Below are 18,665 nucleotides of genomic sequence, written 5' to 3'. Positions count from 1 at the left end.
GGAAAAATTCTTTGGAAATTTTTAACGACAAAGTAATATTTTGATAATGTCTCAACAATTACATACTCGTTCTGAATGAACCATTTGGTTTTTAAAATGTTTAGCAATTTCTTCGTCTATTTAATTTGATTTTTAGCTGATTTTACCTATTCTGAAGGTTTTAGAACAATATACGTTTGTGAATTTCGTCGCGGGAAGATCATATCATGGCCAAGTGATCACACACGAGATAATATCCAGGGAATTGTGTAGCAAACAAAAAAGCTTTCCATTTTTTTCATTTCACCATTTAAGTTGTAATCAAATTATTTATTATGCTGTGTGACCATTCATCTAATTCAGTGTATGCTTGCGCATATTTAAATTGAAAGTCGCACCGAAGAGGCGACTGTTGGGTGCTTCTGTTAACTTTTGTTGCCACTTGTCCGCCTCCTTTTCGCCCCCTGACAACGACTCCATGATTGGAGACAAGCGACACGGAGGCTTTGTCATGTGTCCGGGAGGGACAGACACAGAAATGCCCTCCCCACAGATCCGTGGGCCGTTTTGTGTGTGAATTTGTTGTTATGTACTCAGAGTGTTTTGAGTGCGTTGCGATCATCTTGGGATGTGAATTTTATTCACTTGACAATGAGGTGCTCTCTCTGGTCACTCCGCATCTATATGGTGGGATATGGTGAAACGGGGGATACAGCGTGACGAGAGCGGCGATGGACAAAATATGCCACGGCGTACACAGAGAGTCACCAAACAAGCAATGCCTCAGCCCGCAGAGGGCTATTAAACAATTAAACCCAATTGAAGTCAATTAAGGATCACTGCTTGAATGGAAAAATTTTACATACACACGCTGTACAGTACATAGAACAGACAGTACATATTTAGTACATATGTATAAAGCTATATTTGCTTTCAATTCTAAATATCTGGTAATATCTCGCATTATATGGAGGCATTATGAAAAATGAGCTCTCAAGAAGAGAGAGAGACAGTAAAAAATATACAAATGGACAATTCCTATCGACGACTTTTGACTCTTTGTCTACATTTGCCATGATGGCGAGAGATACTTTTTCAAGTGATACAGAGACTGGCTTAAAACAAAATGCTTCCTGAGATGTGGGACATTGATGTGAAAATCAGAGGAAATCTCGAGCAGTTGAGAGCTCACCCATTTGATCGCGATCCACTTTTGCACACGATCAGCGAATATTTATAACGGAAGTGTTGCAAAAAATACCACAGTGCAAAGTTATTCACGATATAATTCATTAAAATAATCCCAACATTTGAACTTTTCTATCTGCTCATTTATAAATACCTAAATATAAGGGAAGATGAATTTTTAATAAAAATGAATTGATAGTTTACAAAACGTAAGAAAAGATTATCTAGTTTATACAGGAAAGAGTAATTGATTAAAAATCATAATATTGGAATATGTAAATTTATATAAATAGTTTTATGATTGTTGTGAATTTTTAAAATATATTTTAAACACCTTGCGTCGTAAAAATCTATATTCCTTATCACTGCTATGATATAAAAGATATGTATATACCATTTTGATATTATTTTAATCAGGCACAGGAGTAAAATCTATGCTATATACTTTTTTATAACTACCGTTTGTCTATATATTGACCATATTTATTTCATAATCTCATTTTAAAGTTTATTGTAATTATGACGTCAGTTGGACATACATACAGTAACTAAATTCTTAAAGATTTCACCTCTCGCAGGTATCAAATTCGTCGCTTGACGTAAGATATTGAAGCCATTATTTGCACCTCTCGTTCCCTCAAGTGCATTCATTATAAACCCCTGTCGCGCTAATGTGTGATCCCTAACCAACTCTTATGACCTTTCCTCCCCATTAAATTTGCCGAGCCTCTGTAGCATTGAAAACAAACATTGACGAAGTATTATGTCAGGATGCATAACTCACAAATATAATTGAGTGCAGTGGATTTCCCGCACTTTTCATCCTCTCAATGCTAATGAATTTTTACTGGTTGTAAAATTTCACGGCGATCGGGAAAAGATGAGGGTTGAGGTTTATGTGGCGTCGCTTGTCGTGTCGATATGGTTTGGCACGCGGGATTCAGAGCCCTCATGTTGCCAAAAGTGATTCAAATGCGCTGGGGTTGCATTGGATTCTGACTTTCTTAACGGCATGCCAACACGTGACCCTTATGTGAACTTATGGCGATTTTGGGTTATTCGGGAATACTTCTGGAGGTGAATGGATGGGTAGAAAATGTGGGTTTTCACTTCACCCGCTGCTGAGAAAGTATCGAGTGCATTTTCGGGTGATATATATATTCCCCTGGCCTGTGCGATCTCACTCTAGAGTCTGGTGTGGCGTGTGAGAAAAAACCTTGCCTGGGCACATAATGGCTCGGGGTCCAGCAGACTCCGCCTTATCACAAACTTCAGGGCGACTTCCAGGCCTGATGGCGGGCAAGGAATTGGAACCCTCGCGCCATTGGATGGGAGAGGCGGAGATATAAATTGGCCTTAATTGAGTATAAATACTTCGGATTTTTAGATTGTGCCATCACTAGTGTCGAAGATATTCGCCCTCCGTGTACCGTTCAGTGTCTCCTGTCAGTGCCTTCCTCCTCAGTTGTGTCGCATCTTAGTGCCAGCGAGTGATTATGAAATTATGTAATTAATAATTGTTAATTCATCAATTGAGTGTTCACTTGTTTGCCAGACGTTGTGATTCCCGTGATCAATTGGAAGCCAGGGCGTGATTGTGTAATGCAATGGAAGCCACGGGATTTGATGAGCATATTTTCAGTGAATTTCCCGACCCACTCACACCCATAGGAAAACCCATGCAAGATCAAGCTCAGCTTATACCGCCTGCTAACACTTCAGTTCAGGCCATGCTGGGTCAACTTGATCCCCAAATGCCAGGACATCATACACCCGAGTTGGCGGGCCAACAGCGTCTGCCCGAAGTCCACAGCCTCTTCCCCGGCGGCTCCGCAAAGATGGATCACTACAAGAATATTGAATACTCGAGCACGAAGTTGGGTTCTTATTCACCCAATGGCAAAGCTGTCGAGTATGCCAACGGGAAGTTGGATTCCTACTCCCCGGGCAGTAAAATTGAGTTCCTGTCCAACGGCAAGATGAACTACTCTCCAAACTCGGATATGGAGTACACTACCAAGATTGACTACGATATCAACATGTTCCAGCAACCTCAACCCATAGACTCCACTATGAGACCGCACAATGGAATGCAGTGCATCAAGAGGAAAAACGAAGAGGGATCAAGTCCTAATTCCACCAATAATTCCGCCATTGCTGGACATGGATCAGGGAATACGGGTGGATCAGAACCGTCGCCTGCGGCAAAAAAGAACGAGAAGAAGAAATCGGATCCCAATGGGATTAAAAAGAAGAAGACCAGGTAAGAATCTCTTACCCAAATCAATTTGAATGCATATTGGACAAAAGACCTCCTCAACACAAAAACACAAGCATTACACTTTTTACTTGAACAGAACAATTAACTTATTTACTTGCATCACGCCGTTATCTTTCTCTGTACTAATTAGAGATTCTCCTACGCGTTTCCGGCATATTCAAGTGGTCATGTTTAGTTGCGGTATTCACGCAGACAAATTTTTATTTACTACATCTAGTTAAACATAAATGATTTTAAATATAATTTCACTAAGATGCGACATTTGTCTATTCCTAGGACAACTTTTACGGCGTATCAACTTGAGGAGCTAGAGAGAGCCTTTGAGCGGGCTCCATATCCAGATGTCTTTGCGAGGGAAGAACTGGCTTTAAAACTAAACTTAAGTGAATCACGGGTTCAAGTATGGTTTCAGGTAAGATAAAATATTATGCTCCTATCCAAGTAATCTTATAAGTTCATCCCACCGTCCCAGAATCGACGGGCTAAGTGGCGCAAGCGAGAACCACCTAGGAAGACGGGATATATAGGCTCCAATAGTCCTTCGACTCCCTTAACAAACTTGGGAGCACCTTTTCCCACTTTCGCACAAACACCCGCCGCTGTGAACTCACCCGGCAGTGTGGACAGTTGGACAAGCTACCAGTCGCCGTACGAGTTGAGCTCACACTTTAACATCTTGTCACCGGCTTCGAGTCCTTATGGCTCCTTTTCAGGCCAATACGGCTCCTACGTCCATGATAGTCAACTTTTCCCCGTCCGCCAACACTTTGACTATGGCAGCCCACCTCGAGGCGGCGGCGGCGAACTGGACGATGGGCAGCAGAAGAGTAACCACTATGTCACAATAGACGACAAGTACGACACTCATTGCCCCCCAAATGGGTGAGTCCTGACGGTGTAATAAATTTCGAATAATTACTATATGTTTACAACCATCTGCTATCCACCAGAGTGCCCAATGGGAAGTACATCGAAACGGAGAATAAATTTATACACACGATGGGGACTATGGACGAGTCCAAGTACAATGTCAATTGCCAAATGGAGGAGAATGAGATGAAACCTCAGTACTCCAGCAACTCCACACTGATCAGTTGCCATCCGGATGATAATGCTACGATCAGCATTAACAAATCCGAGGACTCCATCACTCAGAGCTTCGTTTTGCCCTCCTTTCTGCATTAGCATCATCGTTCATCGCAGTAATTTACGACATGGATTATATTCATTGCAATACTCTTAGATGGAAATTGTCGTTTTTACATAAATAGAATCTTCTAAGGCTCATTAAACCAAGTAGAAAACACAAATGGAAGACTTTTCTTTGCTTCACTCTGCTTATTTCAAATCAGCAACAATATCATTGAAGAACAAGAAGTAAAAGATGTGGTATTCAATAACTTATTGAACTCATTATTATTTTATACTTTTAAATCTCTTTCACTCATCCTTACTTAGAACACAACTATATACAAGAACTTTGAGTATATGAATAGATGAAACTCACAAAATTACCAATATTTTCATTGGATTATCCTGCAGTCTTGAAAGAGACACACTTTCCAGGACTGTGCTGAGCCAATGTGACGCAATCTTGTCGTAATTCTGCAAAATATTAGGGCATCAAGCCAAATTCTACAGTTCAAAATTCACAAAATTTGCACTCACCATTGACTTCTGAACCTCTGTTGATAGCCTCCATAGTTTCCGGATCTGTTGAAAACTCCTGGATGTGGAGGTGGCGGGATCATCACGCCGCGCTCCAGCATTGGCGGATTAGAATCTTGCCCCATATATCGCCTCATATTTGGCCGGAACTCATTTCTCATCGGCATCGGCGGGGGTCCGTAATTCTCCTCATTCTTCCCTTGACTGCCGCCGCCGCCAAAATCACTGCTCTTCTCCATCATGTATCTCTGTTGCTGTCCAGGCGGTAGATAATTTGCACTGGAGTAGTTCAACTGCTCAGGTTGTCCTTCAGCACCCATTAGTGGCACCATCGGCACTTTATTCACCGTTTTGCCATTATCCATTTTGCTCTCATCTATATTCAATGGAGGGGAAATCACAAAAGATCAATTAGAGTGTGATTTTTATTCGCATTTAGAGATGAAAAATGTATAGAATATTTCAACAATATAATCTCCATGAACTGCTTCAATGCCAAAGGAGCACTATATCTAATACGACATATATATATATGTATATATAAATATATAAAAGAAACTATGAAAAAAGTCAATTAGTATTTCCGGTACAGCCATTCCCTTCCTTCTCATCGTCTTCCTCTGCAAATAAAGATTACTCTTTTTCATATCACACTTAAAAATTACAATTATACAACAGAATATTATAAAACATTTTATAAAATGAGAGTTGTGGCGAGTGGGAAGGTTTGAGACCTGTAAGAAAGACATTACTCGCCCTAATATATTGTACTTACAGTTACCTGATGTATAGTATTATATTTTTAATTATTACGTTATCATAGCAATTAGTTTATTTTCATTGAAAAATTATTATGAAATAATCAAATACATATATTGCTATGATAACTTTAATTACAAACTAAATATTCTTTACTTGAAAGTCAAACAATTATCTTTGCAATTTCATTCAAGAAAAGAATTAACTTTAGCTATGAAAACGCATAAAATAGTTCAAAAGATATTCTTGTTATATGATATGTACTTTCAATGTTTAATACATTAAACCTGAAAGAAAAAAAGTATCCGCCTATGTAATATTTCATAATAAATAATAGATTTAAAAGCAAATTTTAAATATTAAATTCTTTAAGAGAAATATTTAAATTTCTCCTCCTCAATGGTGCAAGTCTTCGTCACAACTTCCCATGTGTATCAGTCATCATTCCAGGTATCTTTCCATTCAATGTTCAAAATATACTTACGTTCTTAGGGCCAGACTTCTTGGCCCTCTTTCGTATATCACAATATACAGAAAATATTTCACTAATTATGCGTCCTTATCACGATATACGATACCTGTGGCATATGTTGATGCTGATGCAATAGCTGTTGAAGGTGACCCGGATGTATTATTCGTGTTCGCATTGCCACTTGATGTTGTCGTTTCCGGACACCCTGTTTTTTGCGTTTCTCGAACGTTTACTATAAAATCTCCACAACTATTTCTGATTAGAAGGCATATATAAATCATTATTAATTAAAACATAGGTACTCATTTACCACAGATGAAATAGATATACTATTCTTTGGCAGTATGTTTGTTTGCAATAATAAACTCTCTTTTTTCAAATATGACTCATTTATAAAATATAAAAATTATGTAAGTAAAGAAAAAGTAACCAAAAAATAGAGAAAACTGAAAAAGAATTGATCTGTTAGTAAATTGTATGATATACTGAATTGCACAATAATAAATTGATTATTTAGCAATCAACAAATTCTCAATCTTAATCCTATCTCAAAGATTTTATCACTCTTCCCAAGATTCTTATTTACAGTTTTGTTTTTGCTTTCTTATACATATTATTTGATTTTTAGCTATGGTCGTTTTATATGCAACAGCAATGGTGAAATAAAAATTCTTCTATTTTTTATAACGTTAATTTTAGTTGAGCATTGGAAAGTTAAAGTAAATAAAGTATTTCACAAAACAAATATGTAAATATTGCGAAGAATAAAACTAAAACAAATACCAATAAGTTCCTATTATATAATTTTTCGACCATTATACACATTTACCCCCATACTATTGAAACATTACACTGAATAAATTTGTATTGCAAATAAAACCCCTTGTTTCAGCAAATTGCAGACACCCCGAAGTGTTTACTGATCTTTATACTTTGATATGTTTGTTAAAAAATCGATAAAAAAATCCCATCTATGTTTTCTTAACTTCTCGACTACAAAAGTCTTCGTGCATTTATGTATATTAATAAAATGCCAAATGACCCATTAAATATTTAAAAAGACCATGAAAATTCCGCGTGTATTCATAATCATGGCTCAAGGCAATAATAACATTGCTTTACCACTCCAATTTTGCACATTCAACAAGACATTTTAAAAAGGTAGTACAGTCACATAAATTGTCATACATATTTCTCCTCAAGAAAAACATAACGGAACATCTCACTTGCATCATTAACAGAAAAAAAGAACATAAATAAAGGAAAATCTCTAAAGTTTTATAACATCAATCATTCATATCACTCACTCTTGGCACAGTCATACCCATTTATTTTATTTTCTGCAACATTTTGCGAACTTATATTTTGCTGGAAAAATTTGTAATATCAATTAAGATTTTTCTTTATTCTCATTGTGGACTATTAGTCTATATATGCCACCCTCTTTGTTTTTTTTTTAAATTAAGGCCACAGAATTACACCCAGCCCTAACTATATTTAATGTACTATTTTCTTTCTCATGTTTCTCATATTGTTAATCTCAAACATAAATCATATATTCACTCATACAACATTTTTTTCCCCTTTTCAAGTTCAGCACATTTAAAGAAACTTTTTTTTTTATAATTTATGCTCAAATAACTCAAAGCTAAAGTTTTTTTTCTTGTAGTTTTTAAAGTTACATATATTAGATTTTTTTTTCTTTATGTGAAACTTTTTTTGGAAGCTTGCTCAAAAGAAATATAAGCATTTTTGAATATCAATCACTCGCACACTCAAGCATTGCACTGAATTCCACTCAACAAATGTATTTTGCTCATTTTCTGTGTTATCATAGTCAATTCACATACAATACGTAAAAATTGGTCATTTTTCTTTTAATAAATGTCTATTTATGTTATCGTAGAACTGGTTGAAGTAAAAAGGAACAACTAAATTACATACCCCATTCCAATTTTTGGCGACGTTGAAACAGTTCCAGTCTCATCTTCATGTTTTCGCTTCATGCCAATTCTTGGCATTTGTCCCATCTGCAAAGAGAAACATATACTATACATACATACTCTCATTAAAACTAATTTGTTTACGAATTTTACGGAGCTATGTTGTGTTTGGTTTCTATTTTTGCGTCCTAATTATAGAGTATTGTTCCTTTCTTAATCAATCAGCCAATCTCTCAGTACATTCAGGAAATTCCTCAATTAAGCTTCAATAAATGAGTTTCATAAGAAATAATATCTAAAGTTTGTCAACTAAAAACCGCAAATGAAGCCCTGTACATTTCTATACATTATTGTGTCACTTTGTGGAAGTAAACAGAAAATATGATTTTTTTTGTAGAAAATCATAAAGTTTTTGTATTGAAAATGTCTGATTTCATCCATAAAGTTCTCATATAAGTTCCGACAATTGTCTATATATCCAATCAAAACATGTAAACATTTCCCCATTGATGTCATATAAGTTTAAACAACACTCCAACTTTCTTCATATTGCCAACACTTTGTTTCTTCACCCGGCCTCACTCCACCAACAATAGCCGTGAAAACGTGACGAGAGGAAACATTTTCAGCATGAGGAAATTGTATGTGTGGCATATTTAGCATGCAAAAAAAATCAATTATCACGAACAGTGACGACAAGTAGGAAAGTGGAACGCTCAATTACCTGTTTCTGTGCATTTTCCGACGAGAAGCAAGTATTTTGTGGCGAATGGTTCTTTGGACCACCTTTAGAACCACCTTTTTCCATTGGAGAACATTCAAATGATCCCGCATGCATCATCCTCTGCGCCATGCTGTTCGGTATTTGATGCATTTCGCCAAATTGCGGCGGAGGCCCACCATCAGGCATCTGTTGAGGAGGTGCTGGTGGCTGAAACTGCATCTGCATTCCCGGTGCCGGAGGAAGAGTTGTAATTATGGAATTATGTTGAGGCGGTACCTCAGTGCTTGGGGCACTTATAATCTGATTGCCCACAATTATCTCACTCCCTGGATTGCGAATCTGATGCGATATCTGCACATTCTGGATTTGATTAGCAGAAGCAATGTGGTGGATCTGATTTGGAGGTGGCTGCCAGGAGTGATTGAGCACTACATGATGCTGAGTAGGGGCCGTGACAGTGGACATATGGATTGACTGTTGGGGAGGAGGCTGAATCTGGTGAATAGACACCGGAGTAGCGTTGTAGTTGTCCTGCTGTGATGGCGCCGTTGTTAAATATGTGTTCCCAATTATTTGGTGAATCCCTGGCGGCGGAATTGACATAATTGGTGGTGGAGCCTGAATGATGGGAATAGATGTCATTGCGACAGTATTTTGCTGAACAGGTGGCCTTGGACCAAAAGAGTTCATTGTAGCCGGAGGACCATCCACACCATTTTTGTTAATTGCATTTTCTAAAAGGAAAAACAAAAATGTCGATAAACTCCCATAAAAGAACCTATTTGCTTCCCTCAACTCACCATTAATTGCTCTATCTAGTTTGTTTTGGTCATACTCTGGACTCTTCGAATCAAACTTTCTCTCCTCCAGGGGCATCGCACCCATCCCACTCGATTCCGGTGGCTTGGCATTCGCCCCAGCAAACGCCGTAATTTCCTGATGAGATTGCGGTGGTGGCAGTTGCGTGGAGAATACCACATTTGGCGGATTCGGCGTTGGCTGACTCGTTCCGGTCTGCTGAACAATATTTGGCGGGGGTACCACATATGCCGTGTTCCCCTGAAGCGTGATGTACTGTTGACTTGGCCGAATCTGCTGGAATTGCTCAATTTGCTGGGGTGCCGGATTCTGATGAATGATCCTCTGAATTTGTGGTTGAGGCTGATAAATGTGCTGAATTGTGACATGTCCCTGCTGTTGTTGCGCCTCATTTTGCTGCAACTGTGGTTGCTGCTGAATGTACTGATACTGATAGTTGTTCGGCGGTGCTTGATTGAGAATAATTTGCGATGGAGGAGGTTGCTGTTGCAGCTGAATGTTTGGTGGAGGCTGTGAGAACACCGGCATTGGGGGCGCTGCTTGTACTTGCACCAAAGACCCCGACTTCAGAGGGATGTGTACACCCGGCGGCGGTAGATTTATACTTGTCAACGTAGGCGGATTCGTTTGCACTTGCTGTTGGATCATTACATTGCCGTTGGGGTGTAATTGAATGGGGACAGAGTGCTGAATGATCGAATGCTGTGGGGCCGACTGAATAGGTGTTGGAGCTGAGTTCTGGGGCGCCTGATACTGTGGCGGTGGCACAATTTGTGACGCTGATTGAGCCAAGTTTTGCTGTTGCAGCACAGTAGGAGCCTGAATGACAGGCGGAGGCACCGCTATTATTGGTGGTGGGATTCCCATCTGCACTATTTGCTGCGGAGTGTAGATTTGTTGCTAAAATAGACAATCAATCACTCAAGAATTTCTCTACAAATTGATTGTAACTTACTTCAGAAGTTTGCGTCACCGTGGATGGAGTGTGGTACTGAATGCTCGTAGCCGGAGGATTCATCTGTTGAAATTGAATCAGTTCCTGCTGTAGCGTCTCGATCAGATTCTTCGCCAACTGTCGAGCTGCCTGCAGTCCTTCTGGTCGCAAATGCTCTATGTACAAATGCAGCGGCTCTGGGGACTCTTGGCCAAACTGTGGATCCAAAAACATCGATCCTCGACCTCTTAAAGTCGCCATGGCACCAGTCTCATTCCTGATGTAGTGTAAATTGGCCCCTCCGACACCAATGAGGCGTCCACGAAGATCAAACGCTGGTGGAGCATGTTCCAGCCCGATCATTATTTTCTCTACGCATGTGTTTGAGGGAGGCATTGTCTGATTTCCACCCCCATACTTGGGCATTCTCTGGTGATGAGGACCCTCCATTTGAATGATTTGTCCAATCTTCTGCACGGCCACTGTGAACAGTGAGAAAGTGTTAGAGCGGAAGCGATCTCAAGGACGTCCGGAGACTCACAGTCTAGTGAATGTTTCGAGTGCGCTTGGATATAGAGGTACAGTGGCCGTTCATGAATTTTGCCACTACTCTTCTCAGCCGGACTTATATATCTGCCACGAGTGGAGATTGACGCCCCCGAACTCTGCGATATCTCGTCCTGCGTTTGCCCCTGCAACGAAAGCCTTCGTCAGTTTTTACTTTCGCCCTGCTGCGTCACTACGCTCACTTTGGTCAAGAGATTCCTAGCCGCTACTGGTGCATCATTAATCACGATCTCCTTGGTGACGAGATCTTTGCTGGGCTTGTGGATCGGTGGAGCCAGGACATTGCTTCTATTCCTCGTCACACCTTGAAGCCTTTGCGGCATGGAATATCCTCGTCCGAACGCCGCCACTTCACCTGCACGCACTTCTTCACCAGCCAAAAGCACTGCGTGTGACACCTCGAGGTCCCCAAAGGTGATATTTTATACGAAAATCACAAATTTTCTCTTGTGAAAATTATTCAACAAAATTTTGACAAACCAAACGCCAAAATGGTGTTTTTTCTCATGGGTTGCCTGATGCGACACGAACTCGTTTCTCCAACCCGGCTGGCGAGTTTCCATTGGAAACTCTGGAAACCTGGAAACGTAATCCTGGAAAGCTACAAAAAAGGGGCAATAATAAATTTAATAAATTGATTGTCTATAATAAATAACTTATTCCATTTCCGTGTAACTGTAAACTTGTTGATTTTGCTAATTCATCAAGCGTCTTAATGTAGGAAAGTTCAGTCGGGTAAATTCCCCTCCATATATTGTAATTCCAAACAAACTTTCCAGTCTCCAATGCCTTACGTCAAAGCGCACGTTTTGTTTTTGTTGTGTAAAATCTTGAAATTGTAGAAAATCGTCTTAAAAGATGTCTCAAAACAGTGAAGAAGTCAATAAAAATGTTTTAACGGATGCACAGAAGGCTCGAATAGATCGGAATCGCCAGAAAGCACTGTATCTCAAGAGTGCCAAGCTTGTGGCTCATCCCTATGCCAAGTAATCTAAAACGTTGATTTTATCCATTTGCTCAATGTTTCTCAAGGTTCTCATTTTTTAGGTCTGTCGAAGAAGGCGAGAAGAGTGTCATAAAGATTCAAGGTAGTCGTTTCGTGGATAGTGGCGGCGGATTTTTGATAGAAGAGGAAATTGCTCCAAGCGGCGGTGATAGTTCGAGTCAACCAGAAGCCTCTGAAGATGTAATTGATAATGCTATTGATCTTCCCGTTACATACGAAGAATGCCTGGAGTGTGATGATAAATTTGCGGAATCATACCTAATGCATCACTTTAATTACTCTGTTTGTGATAAGTGTCGGTAAGTTATTGGAACTATTAGAAGAATAATCCTTCCTGATGTAAACCTATTCTTATACTTTTAGTGACAGTGAAGATAAGCATTCTTTGATCACCAAAACTGATGCGAAGAAAGATTATCTCCTGCAGGATTGCGATTTGGAGAAGCGGGAGCCTCCTCTCAAGTACATTGTCCGCAAAAATCCTCACAACGTCCGCTGGGGCGAGATGAAACTCTATCTGCATGTTCAGATTGAGAAGCGGGCTCTTGAAGTTTGGGGCAGTGAGGAGAGGCTACGGCAGGAACATGAATTGCGCGATGAGAAGCGAGAGAAGTCCAAGATTAAGAAGTACAACAAGCAAATGAAGCAGCTAAGGATGGATATGAGGAGCAGTCTCTATGATAAAACCTCTGCAGCATCGCATGTGCACAAATTTGGTCCGGAAAATTACAATGAGGAAGATGATACTTATACTCACACTTGTCTGACTTGCAAGTATACAGAAACTTTTGAGAAAATGTAAATTTACAGAATGCTTGGGTGCAATGATGATAACTTTGTAAACAGTATGAACTTGGAATATTTCCTGTGAATTGAATTGATTGAAATAAGAGAATTTGTAAGTAAATTTACCGTTTCTGAATCTCTCTGGCAGTTTCCAGACATTCGAATGTGAAAATTTAGTACTTATGATGATTCGTGGTGTGCGAAAGAGACTTAGTCAGTCGGGTCACAGCAACGACGAACTGTCAGTGAAGATGTGCGTGCAAATATTTGTGCGGTGGAAAAAGTGATATGTGCTTCTCTTCTCGTGTTTATCTGTTGATTTATTTACGCGAGAGCCGTGCTGGAGTCAAGATACTCTTCCCAGTCAGGTGAACCAGGCAGCATCAGCAGATCGTGCATCAGTGCTTTGCCGGAGAGTCCTATGTGAAGGCGCACAGTGAAAACTGGCGAAGTTCGGTGAGTGTGGGCTATAGCGGGAGAGCTCAAAGGTTGGACAACTCTTTTTGCTCGCGAGCTGCAGCTGATTTCCCATTTTCCCAGTTAAAAATACTTCCTTGCAGCATCTGCCGCAAATAAAGCTCGCGTGTCGTGGAAAATTGCATAATTGATCCTTGTGGCGTGTACTATTACCACTTTTATTCAAGTCAGCGAGTTAATTTAATAATAATTGATTCTTCGATGAGGGACGATGCATATCAATCTGGATCAGGCATCGTCATTGCGGAAAATCACACCAGCCGGCTAGGAAATATGCCACGAAAAAAAGACAATTTACATTTTCCCGCCAGAGCATTGAGGTCGCTAAAAATGATCCGTATAGGCTTCTGAGTGGATCACGCGTTTTCTTTCCCATTTTTTCTACTTTGTCATTAGGTGATAAATGATTTTTTGCTGACAAATGAATCTTCCCATTGGCTGTGTCGGCTGTGTTTCAATGCCGATCAACAGAACAAAGTGCTAATTCGCGCGGCTTTTTGTGCAATGCAAAGACAATGTCTTTTTGCAGCTTAGAGATTTTGCATTAAGTTGCATCTCCGTAAATTTCTCTGGGGGCTAATAAGATAGCAATTTTTGCGTACTTAATTTGAATTCTTGGAATTTATACACAACGTTTACTATTCCGGTTTAAAGAATAACTGTCAAGGTCTTCTACTTTCTTATGTTTACGTGAGCTCTAGAGTCCACGTTGTAATTTTATTTGAAATTAAATTGGAGACTGAAATTCCATATCAAAAACCCTTTATATTTTCTTAATTTATTTTTATAGTTTAGAAATACCTTCGCAGATAAACACCAAACATTATCAGTGAAATATTAAAAAAATTTAAACCAAAAGACTGATTTAGTATTTCATTTTTTTAAGCTTTCTCCCTTGCCATGTCATACGATGTCATTGAGTCCATTGAGTGAATCATATAGGTCATACCGAGGGTCAGACACAATCAATGCAAAGGGGTTTTCCAATCATTTTTAATAGCTATTTGTATACACTCTATTAATAATCTTTGCCAATTTTTCATTGATATTGCCACTTTAGTATTCTTCCTTTTGTCACGGAAAATCACTAAAGGGTTTTATAACATTCATTGCGGTATTATGCATTACATTCATTGATTGTTGTGTGAATTTTAACATCTGCAATTGCATCAGTTCCTAATCGTAAAGTCCGCAGCAACAGTAAACGATAAATTCAAGTAGAAACAATTATCTATATATCGTCTCATATTTAATGAACAAGCGACAAATTCACGGGTCAACTGATCTCTGATTAGTAATGTTCATGCTTTTTTTTGTACTATAAATATGCCCGAATATTTCCGTAATGACCAATAGATCATGTATATGGAACCAATTTAGAGGATTTGCGAACTGATAAACTGCTTATAACGATACTTGACATTTTAAGAAAAGGTAAATTGCGCGGAGTTTTTGATTTATATCATGACAAATTGGCACTGATTACCTTTAATTCATTATTAGTCAATTGTAATTAATTAACCTTAGACAAGAGTGGAAAACGGGGAAATTATGAGTGGAGAAATTACAGATCTACAACTTATTGCGTAATCATAGGGAGCTTTTCTTCTCCTGGACGAAAAAAACTATTGCGGTGTAAACATTTTTTTTCTTTTGTAATTATCAACTAAAGAAAAATTTTGTAATGTAAATGCAAATTTGCTGGGCATTTATTTATTTGTGCTCCTTTAGATTACAGAAACATCAAAACCAAAGAGAAAATGGATTTCGATCGAGTTTTGGACGAAATTGGTGAATTTGGCAAATTTCAACTGACCAATTACTTGCTTATTTGCCTTCCGGTATTTTTCGGCGCTGCCAACAGTTTGTCCTACGTTTTTACTGCAGGTGTTCCAAACTACAGGTGAGTTTCTTGCTCGAATATTAAATGTCACCCAAATTTAAGCTTAGTTTGTCGGTTTTTTCAATATGGGGAGACCTTCGGTTGAAAGTTTGGAAAATGTGGAGAGTAATTAGGAAAATCACACCACCACCAAGGGTGATTTATAAGGCGTTTCTTTGTAATCAATCAATCAAATATTATCGCTAATTGGGATCAAAATGGGGTGATTCTTTCAGGTGCTTTGTACCCAATTGCGATGATCCAATAGATCCTATTTATGACGAATCCTGGATTGACTACGCCGTCCCTGGATCAACAGATTCGCGAGGAATTTTTACACCTGAACAGTGTCAACTCTTTGTCCAGGATAATTCTACACTTAGCAGGCAACACTCATTGACGACATTTGAGCAGTGCCCACCGAACATATTCACGAGCCATATTGAAGAGTGCAATCAGTGGGTGTTTGACCAATCAGAAAGGACAATAGTTCAGGAGGTGAGTATTGAAAAATTACAAATAAGTCACATTAAGTAAAATGTTGTAAATAATTCTGTTAATATTACTCATCACACCTCGTCTGGCGCAATATCTCAGTGGGATATCACATGTATGGCCAATCATTGGAAGTTGAGTCTGGTAAGCTATATCTCTATACTCATATCGTGAGATAAGCGTGCCAAATTGTTTATATTTCTAGGTCGGTACAATGCACTTCCTGGGAATTGTATCAGGATCATTTGTGTTTGGCGTTCTAGCTGATAGGTTTGTTGCACAGAAAATCTCGTCCATTATTCCGCTAACATTCCTCTCGTTGCAGATATGGTCGCAAGATAGTGCTTATTCTCAGTATTCTATTCATGTCCATCACTGGAATTGGTCAGGCATTATCAGGTTATTACATTATCAATTGAACTAAATTGTGGAATATTTTTCCCAGTGACAAAAACGATTTTCTCCTTTTCTCCATTGTGTAGGTGATTACATTACATTTATCGTATTTGCCTACCTCAATGCTGTTGGTACTTCTGGAGTTTATCCTCTGGCATTCATTCTGGGTGAGTAATGATCTTAAAATCTATTCCGGCATGAAGCTTTAGATCATTTTACTCTCCTCTTTCAGGCGTAGAGATGGTGGGCAAAAGCAAGCGAGAGATGTCAGGCAATGTACTCAACTACTTCTATGCTCTTGGGGAGGCCTCAGTGGGTCTTGTGGCTTGGCTTAGTGGAAATTGGATGATTGTCCAGCTGGCAGTGTCTGCGCCACCACTCCTCTTTGCTCTCTACTATTGGTGAGAAATTTTGTCAAAACAATTTCGTTTCTGCCACGCGCTCAAATTCCCAATTGATGATTTAATAGGATCGTTCCGGAGTCAGTGCGGTGGCTGCTCGCCAAGAAGCACACACACAAGGCGGGAAAAATTATCAAGCGTGCGGCTAAAATCAACGGAGTGGTTTTATCAGATTCGATTCTTGCCACTTTTGACGACAGCGATGACAATGTAGGAATATTTGCAATGTTTCTGAAAATCATAAGTCTTGATTTCTAATGTGAAATCCTTTTAGGATATGAGTGACTCGAAGGAGGGCATCGTTGAGGAGACAGACAAATCCACATCGCAGATTGCAGTGATGAAGGAGGCATTTAAATCAAAGACACTCATGATAAGATTTGCCATCCTCATTTACAATTGGATCACCAATGCTTTTGTGTACTACGGATTGTCGCTCAACTCCACCAGTCTCAGTGGGAATAAATATTTGAACTACGCCCTCGTCTGTCTCATCGAAATCCCCGGATACACTCTCGCATGGGTAAATGATCTCAAAACCAAGTTGTAAAGGTCAACTGCTACATCTCATCTAATCTTTCTCTTCAGATTGCCATGAATAAAATTGGACGGAGATGGTCTCTAAGTTCTTCTCTACTTCTGTGTGCAGTGACATGCGTTCTTGGTGGTTTCATCGATGCAGGTGAACTTACTTTATTCTTCAACTTTTGCCTTGCTATTTACATTTCTAACTGGCTATTTTGCTTTTCTAACACACTTTCTTACTCTTAAGTTGATGGGGAAGGTAATTAAAAATCGAATACAGTGTGGGATTCTCAAGTGATGTGCCTATTGTATTTACACCCTTTTGCTTCATTTCAGACCTCACTTGGGCCGTTGTGTCGTTGTTCCTGATCGGAAAGCTCGGTATTACCATATCTTTCTCTGTGATATACACCTATAGTGCCGAGATGATTCCCACTGTCATCAGAAGTGCGGGTGTTGGTGCTTTGTCCACAATAGCAAGATTTGGTGCAATGTTGGCACCTTTCGTGCCTCTTCTTGTGAGTAATTTTTCTAACAAACTCTTTAAATATTGGGTAAAAAATCTATTAATTATAAAATCTAATATTTAAAACGCAGGGTCTCTACATTAAACCACTGCCTTTAATACTCTTCGGGATATTGTCTCTCGTCGGCGGTATAACTGGATTCTTTCTTCCTGAGACACTCAAAAAGAAACTGCCAGATACTGTGGACGAAGCGGAAAGCTTAGGTAAGACAGAAACTGATATTGAATTGAGGTCAGAGCCCTTCAAACAAAGCTGATGGACAAAAAACGATTAGAATCAGAAGGCCAATGGATTACACATATCAAGGATAATTTTAAGTATGATTTTTTTTTCATGAAAATTGAGAGTTTGATTTCTAGCCAAAATAAGCCCTTTTGTGCTGCTTTAACCAATTTACTTGAAGTGGTTTTACTATCTCAAGCAAATATGAATTTGATATTTGATGATAAACATCGTGTTTGTCTCAATTGAGATGTGAGTTAATATTTGTAAGAGCAATATTTTTTGAGTAACAAATAATAGTATTTGCAAGTGTATATAAAGAGAGAGAAATGTGGAAATGCTTTTCAATGTAAATTCTGTTGATTTTCTACTCAGAAAGAGATAAGATGAAAGCCGAATTTATCTATTTGCTATACACTTGAATTGAATGACTACACAGTACGATTTGTATGCCATAATTATTTGATAGATTTTTTCTACTGTTGTATTTGTTTTGTTTTATTTCATAGATGAAATATTTTTTCACAAGCATAGATTAATAAGTACCTGTGTAACAACAAATTTGTACAATAAAATACAATAATGTGAACAAGATTGTTTAAATCGTTTAAATC

The 18,665-nt window shown here is 38.8% G+C and overlaps 4 protein-coding genes across 9 annotated transcripts; 3 read left to right on the top strand and 1 right to left on the bottom strand.

Moving 5' to 3' along the window:
• The first annotated feature begins 2,572 nt into the window (after positions 1 to 2,572).
• Positions 2,573 to 4,758, top strand: LOC132263891 (paired box protein Pax-3). The gene is made up of 4 exons (XM_059763903.1): positions 2,573 to 3,430; positions 3,725 to 3,860; positions 3,921 to 4,330; positions 4,399 to 4,758. The coding sequence occupies exons 1-4, from the start codon at positions 2,775 to 2,777 to the stop codon at positions 4,631 to 4,633; spliced, it is 1,437 nt and encodes a 478-aa protein (XP_059619886.1). The 5' UTR covers positions 2,573 to 2,774; the 3' UTR covers positions 4,634 to 4,758.
• An 80-nt stretch (positions 4,759 to 4,838) lies between these two features.
• LOC132263888 (uncharacterized) lies at positions 4,839 to 11,739 on the bottom strand. 4 transcript variants are annotated; one of them, XM_059763896.1, is made up of 9 exons: positions 11,517 to 11,739; positions 11,309 to 11,459; positions 10,789 to 11,249; positions 9,815 to 10,733; positions 9,015 to 9,748; positions 8,292 to 8,377; positions 6,454 to 6,602; positions 5,117 to 5,492; positions 4,839 to 5,053 (listed from the first exon to the last, which is right to left on the bottom strand). In XM_059763896.1, coding segments are annotated over exons 1-9 (3,018 nt in total). In that variant the 5' UTR covers positions 11,658 to 11,739; the 3' UTR covers positions 4,839 to 5,052. The 4 variants fall into 4 exon arrangements, with proteins under 4 accessions (XP_059619879.1, XP_059619880.1, XP_059619881.1 ...); XM_059763897.1 differs by having other exon boundaries at positions 6,454 to 6,596; XM_059763898.1 differs by having other exon boundaries at positions 9,815 to 10,712.
• A 332-nt stretch (positions 11,740 to 12,071) lies between these two features.
• LOC132263893 (DNA repair protein complementing XP-A cells homolog) lies at positions 12,072 to 13,248 on the top strand. The gene is made up of 3 exons (XM_059763905.1): positions 12,072 to 12,320; positions 12,382 to 12,639; positions 12,704 to 13,248. The coding sequence occupies exons 1-3, from the start codon at positions 12,193 to 12,195 to the stop codon at positions 13,140 to 13,142; spliced, it is 825 nt and encodes a 274-aa protein (XP_059619888.1). The 5' UTR covers positions 12,072 to 12,192; the 3' UTR covers positions 13,143 to 13,248.
• An 85-nt stretch (positions 13,249 to 13,333) lies between these two features.
• LOC132263890 (organic cation transporter protein) lies at positions 13,334 to 18,637 on the top strand. 3 transcript variants are annotated; one of them, XM_059763901.1, is made up of 13 exons: positions 13,335 to 13,582; positions 15,342 to 15,506; positions 15,722 to 15,983; positions 16,083 to 16,124; positions 16,186 to 16,250; positions 16,306 to 16,379; positions 16,463 to 16,543; positions 16,609 to 16,777; positions 16,846 to 16,987; positions 17,052 to 17,300; positions 17,366 to 17,459; positions 17,639 to 17,820; positions 17,900 to 18,637. In XM_059763901.1, exons 2-13 carry the CDS (start codon positions 15,364 to 15,366, stop codon positions 18,083 to 18,085), a joined length of 1,689 nt encoding a protein of 562 aa, XP_059619884.1. In that variant the 5' UTR covers positions 13,335 to 13,582; positions 15,342 to 15,363; the 3' UTR covers positions 18,086 to 18,637. The 3 variants fall into 3 exon arrangements, with proteins under 3 accessions (XP_059619885.1, XP_059619884.1, XP_059619883.1); XM_059763900.1 differs by having other exon boundaries at positions 15,335 to 15,506; XM_059763902.1 differs by lacking the exon at positions 17,900 to 18,637 and having other exon boundaries at positions 13,334 to 13,582; positions 15,335 to 15,506; positions 17,366 to 17,561; positions 17,639 to 17,745.
• Positions 18,638 to 18,665: the final 28 nt, after the last annotated feature.

The sequence above is a fragment of the Phlebotomus argentipes genome, unplaced genomic scaffold (genome assembly GCF_947086385.1).
Source record: "Phlebotomus argentipes unplaced genomic scaffold, Phlebotomus argentipes genome assembly contig_39, whole genome shotgun sequence".
In the NCBI taxonomy this organism is placed as follows: domain Eukaryota; kingdom Metazoa; phylum Arthropoda; class Insecta; order Diptera; family Psychodidae; genus Phlebotomus; species Phlebotomus argentipes.
The sequence above is the reverse complement of the archived record's forward strand: the minus strand, read 5'-3'. Positions and strand labels throughout refer to the sequence as shown.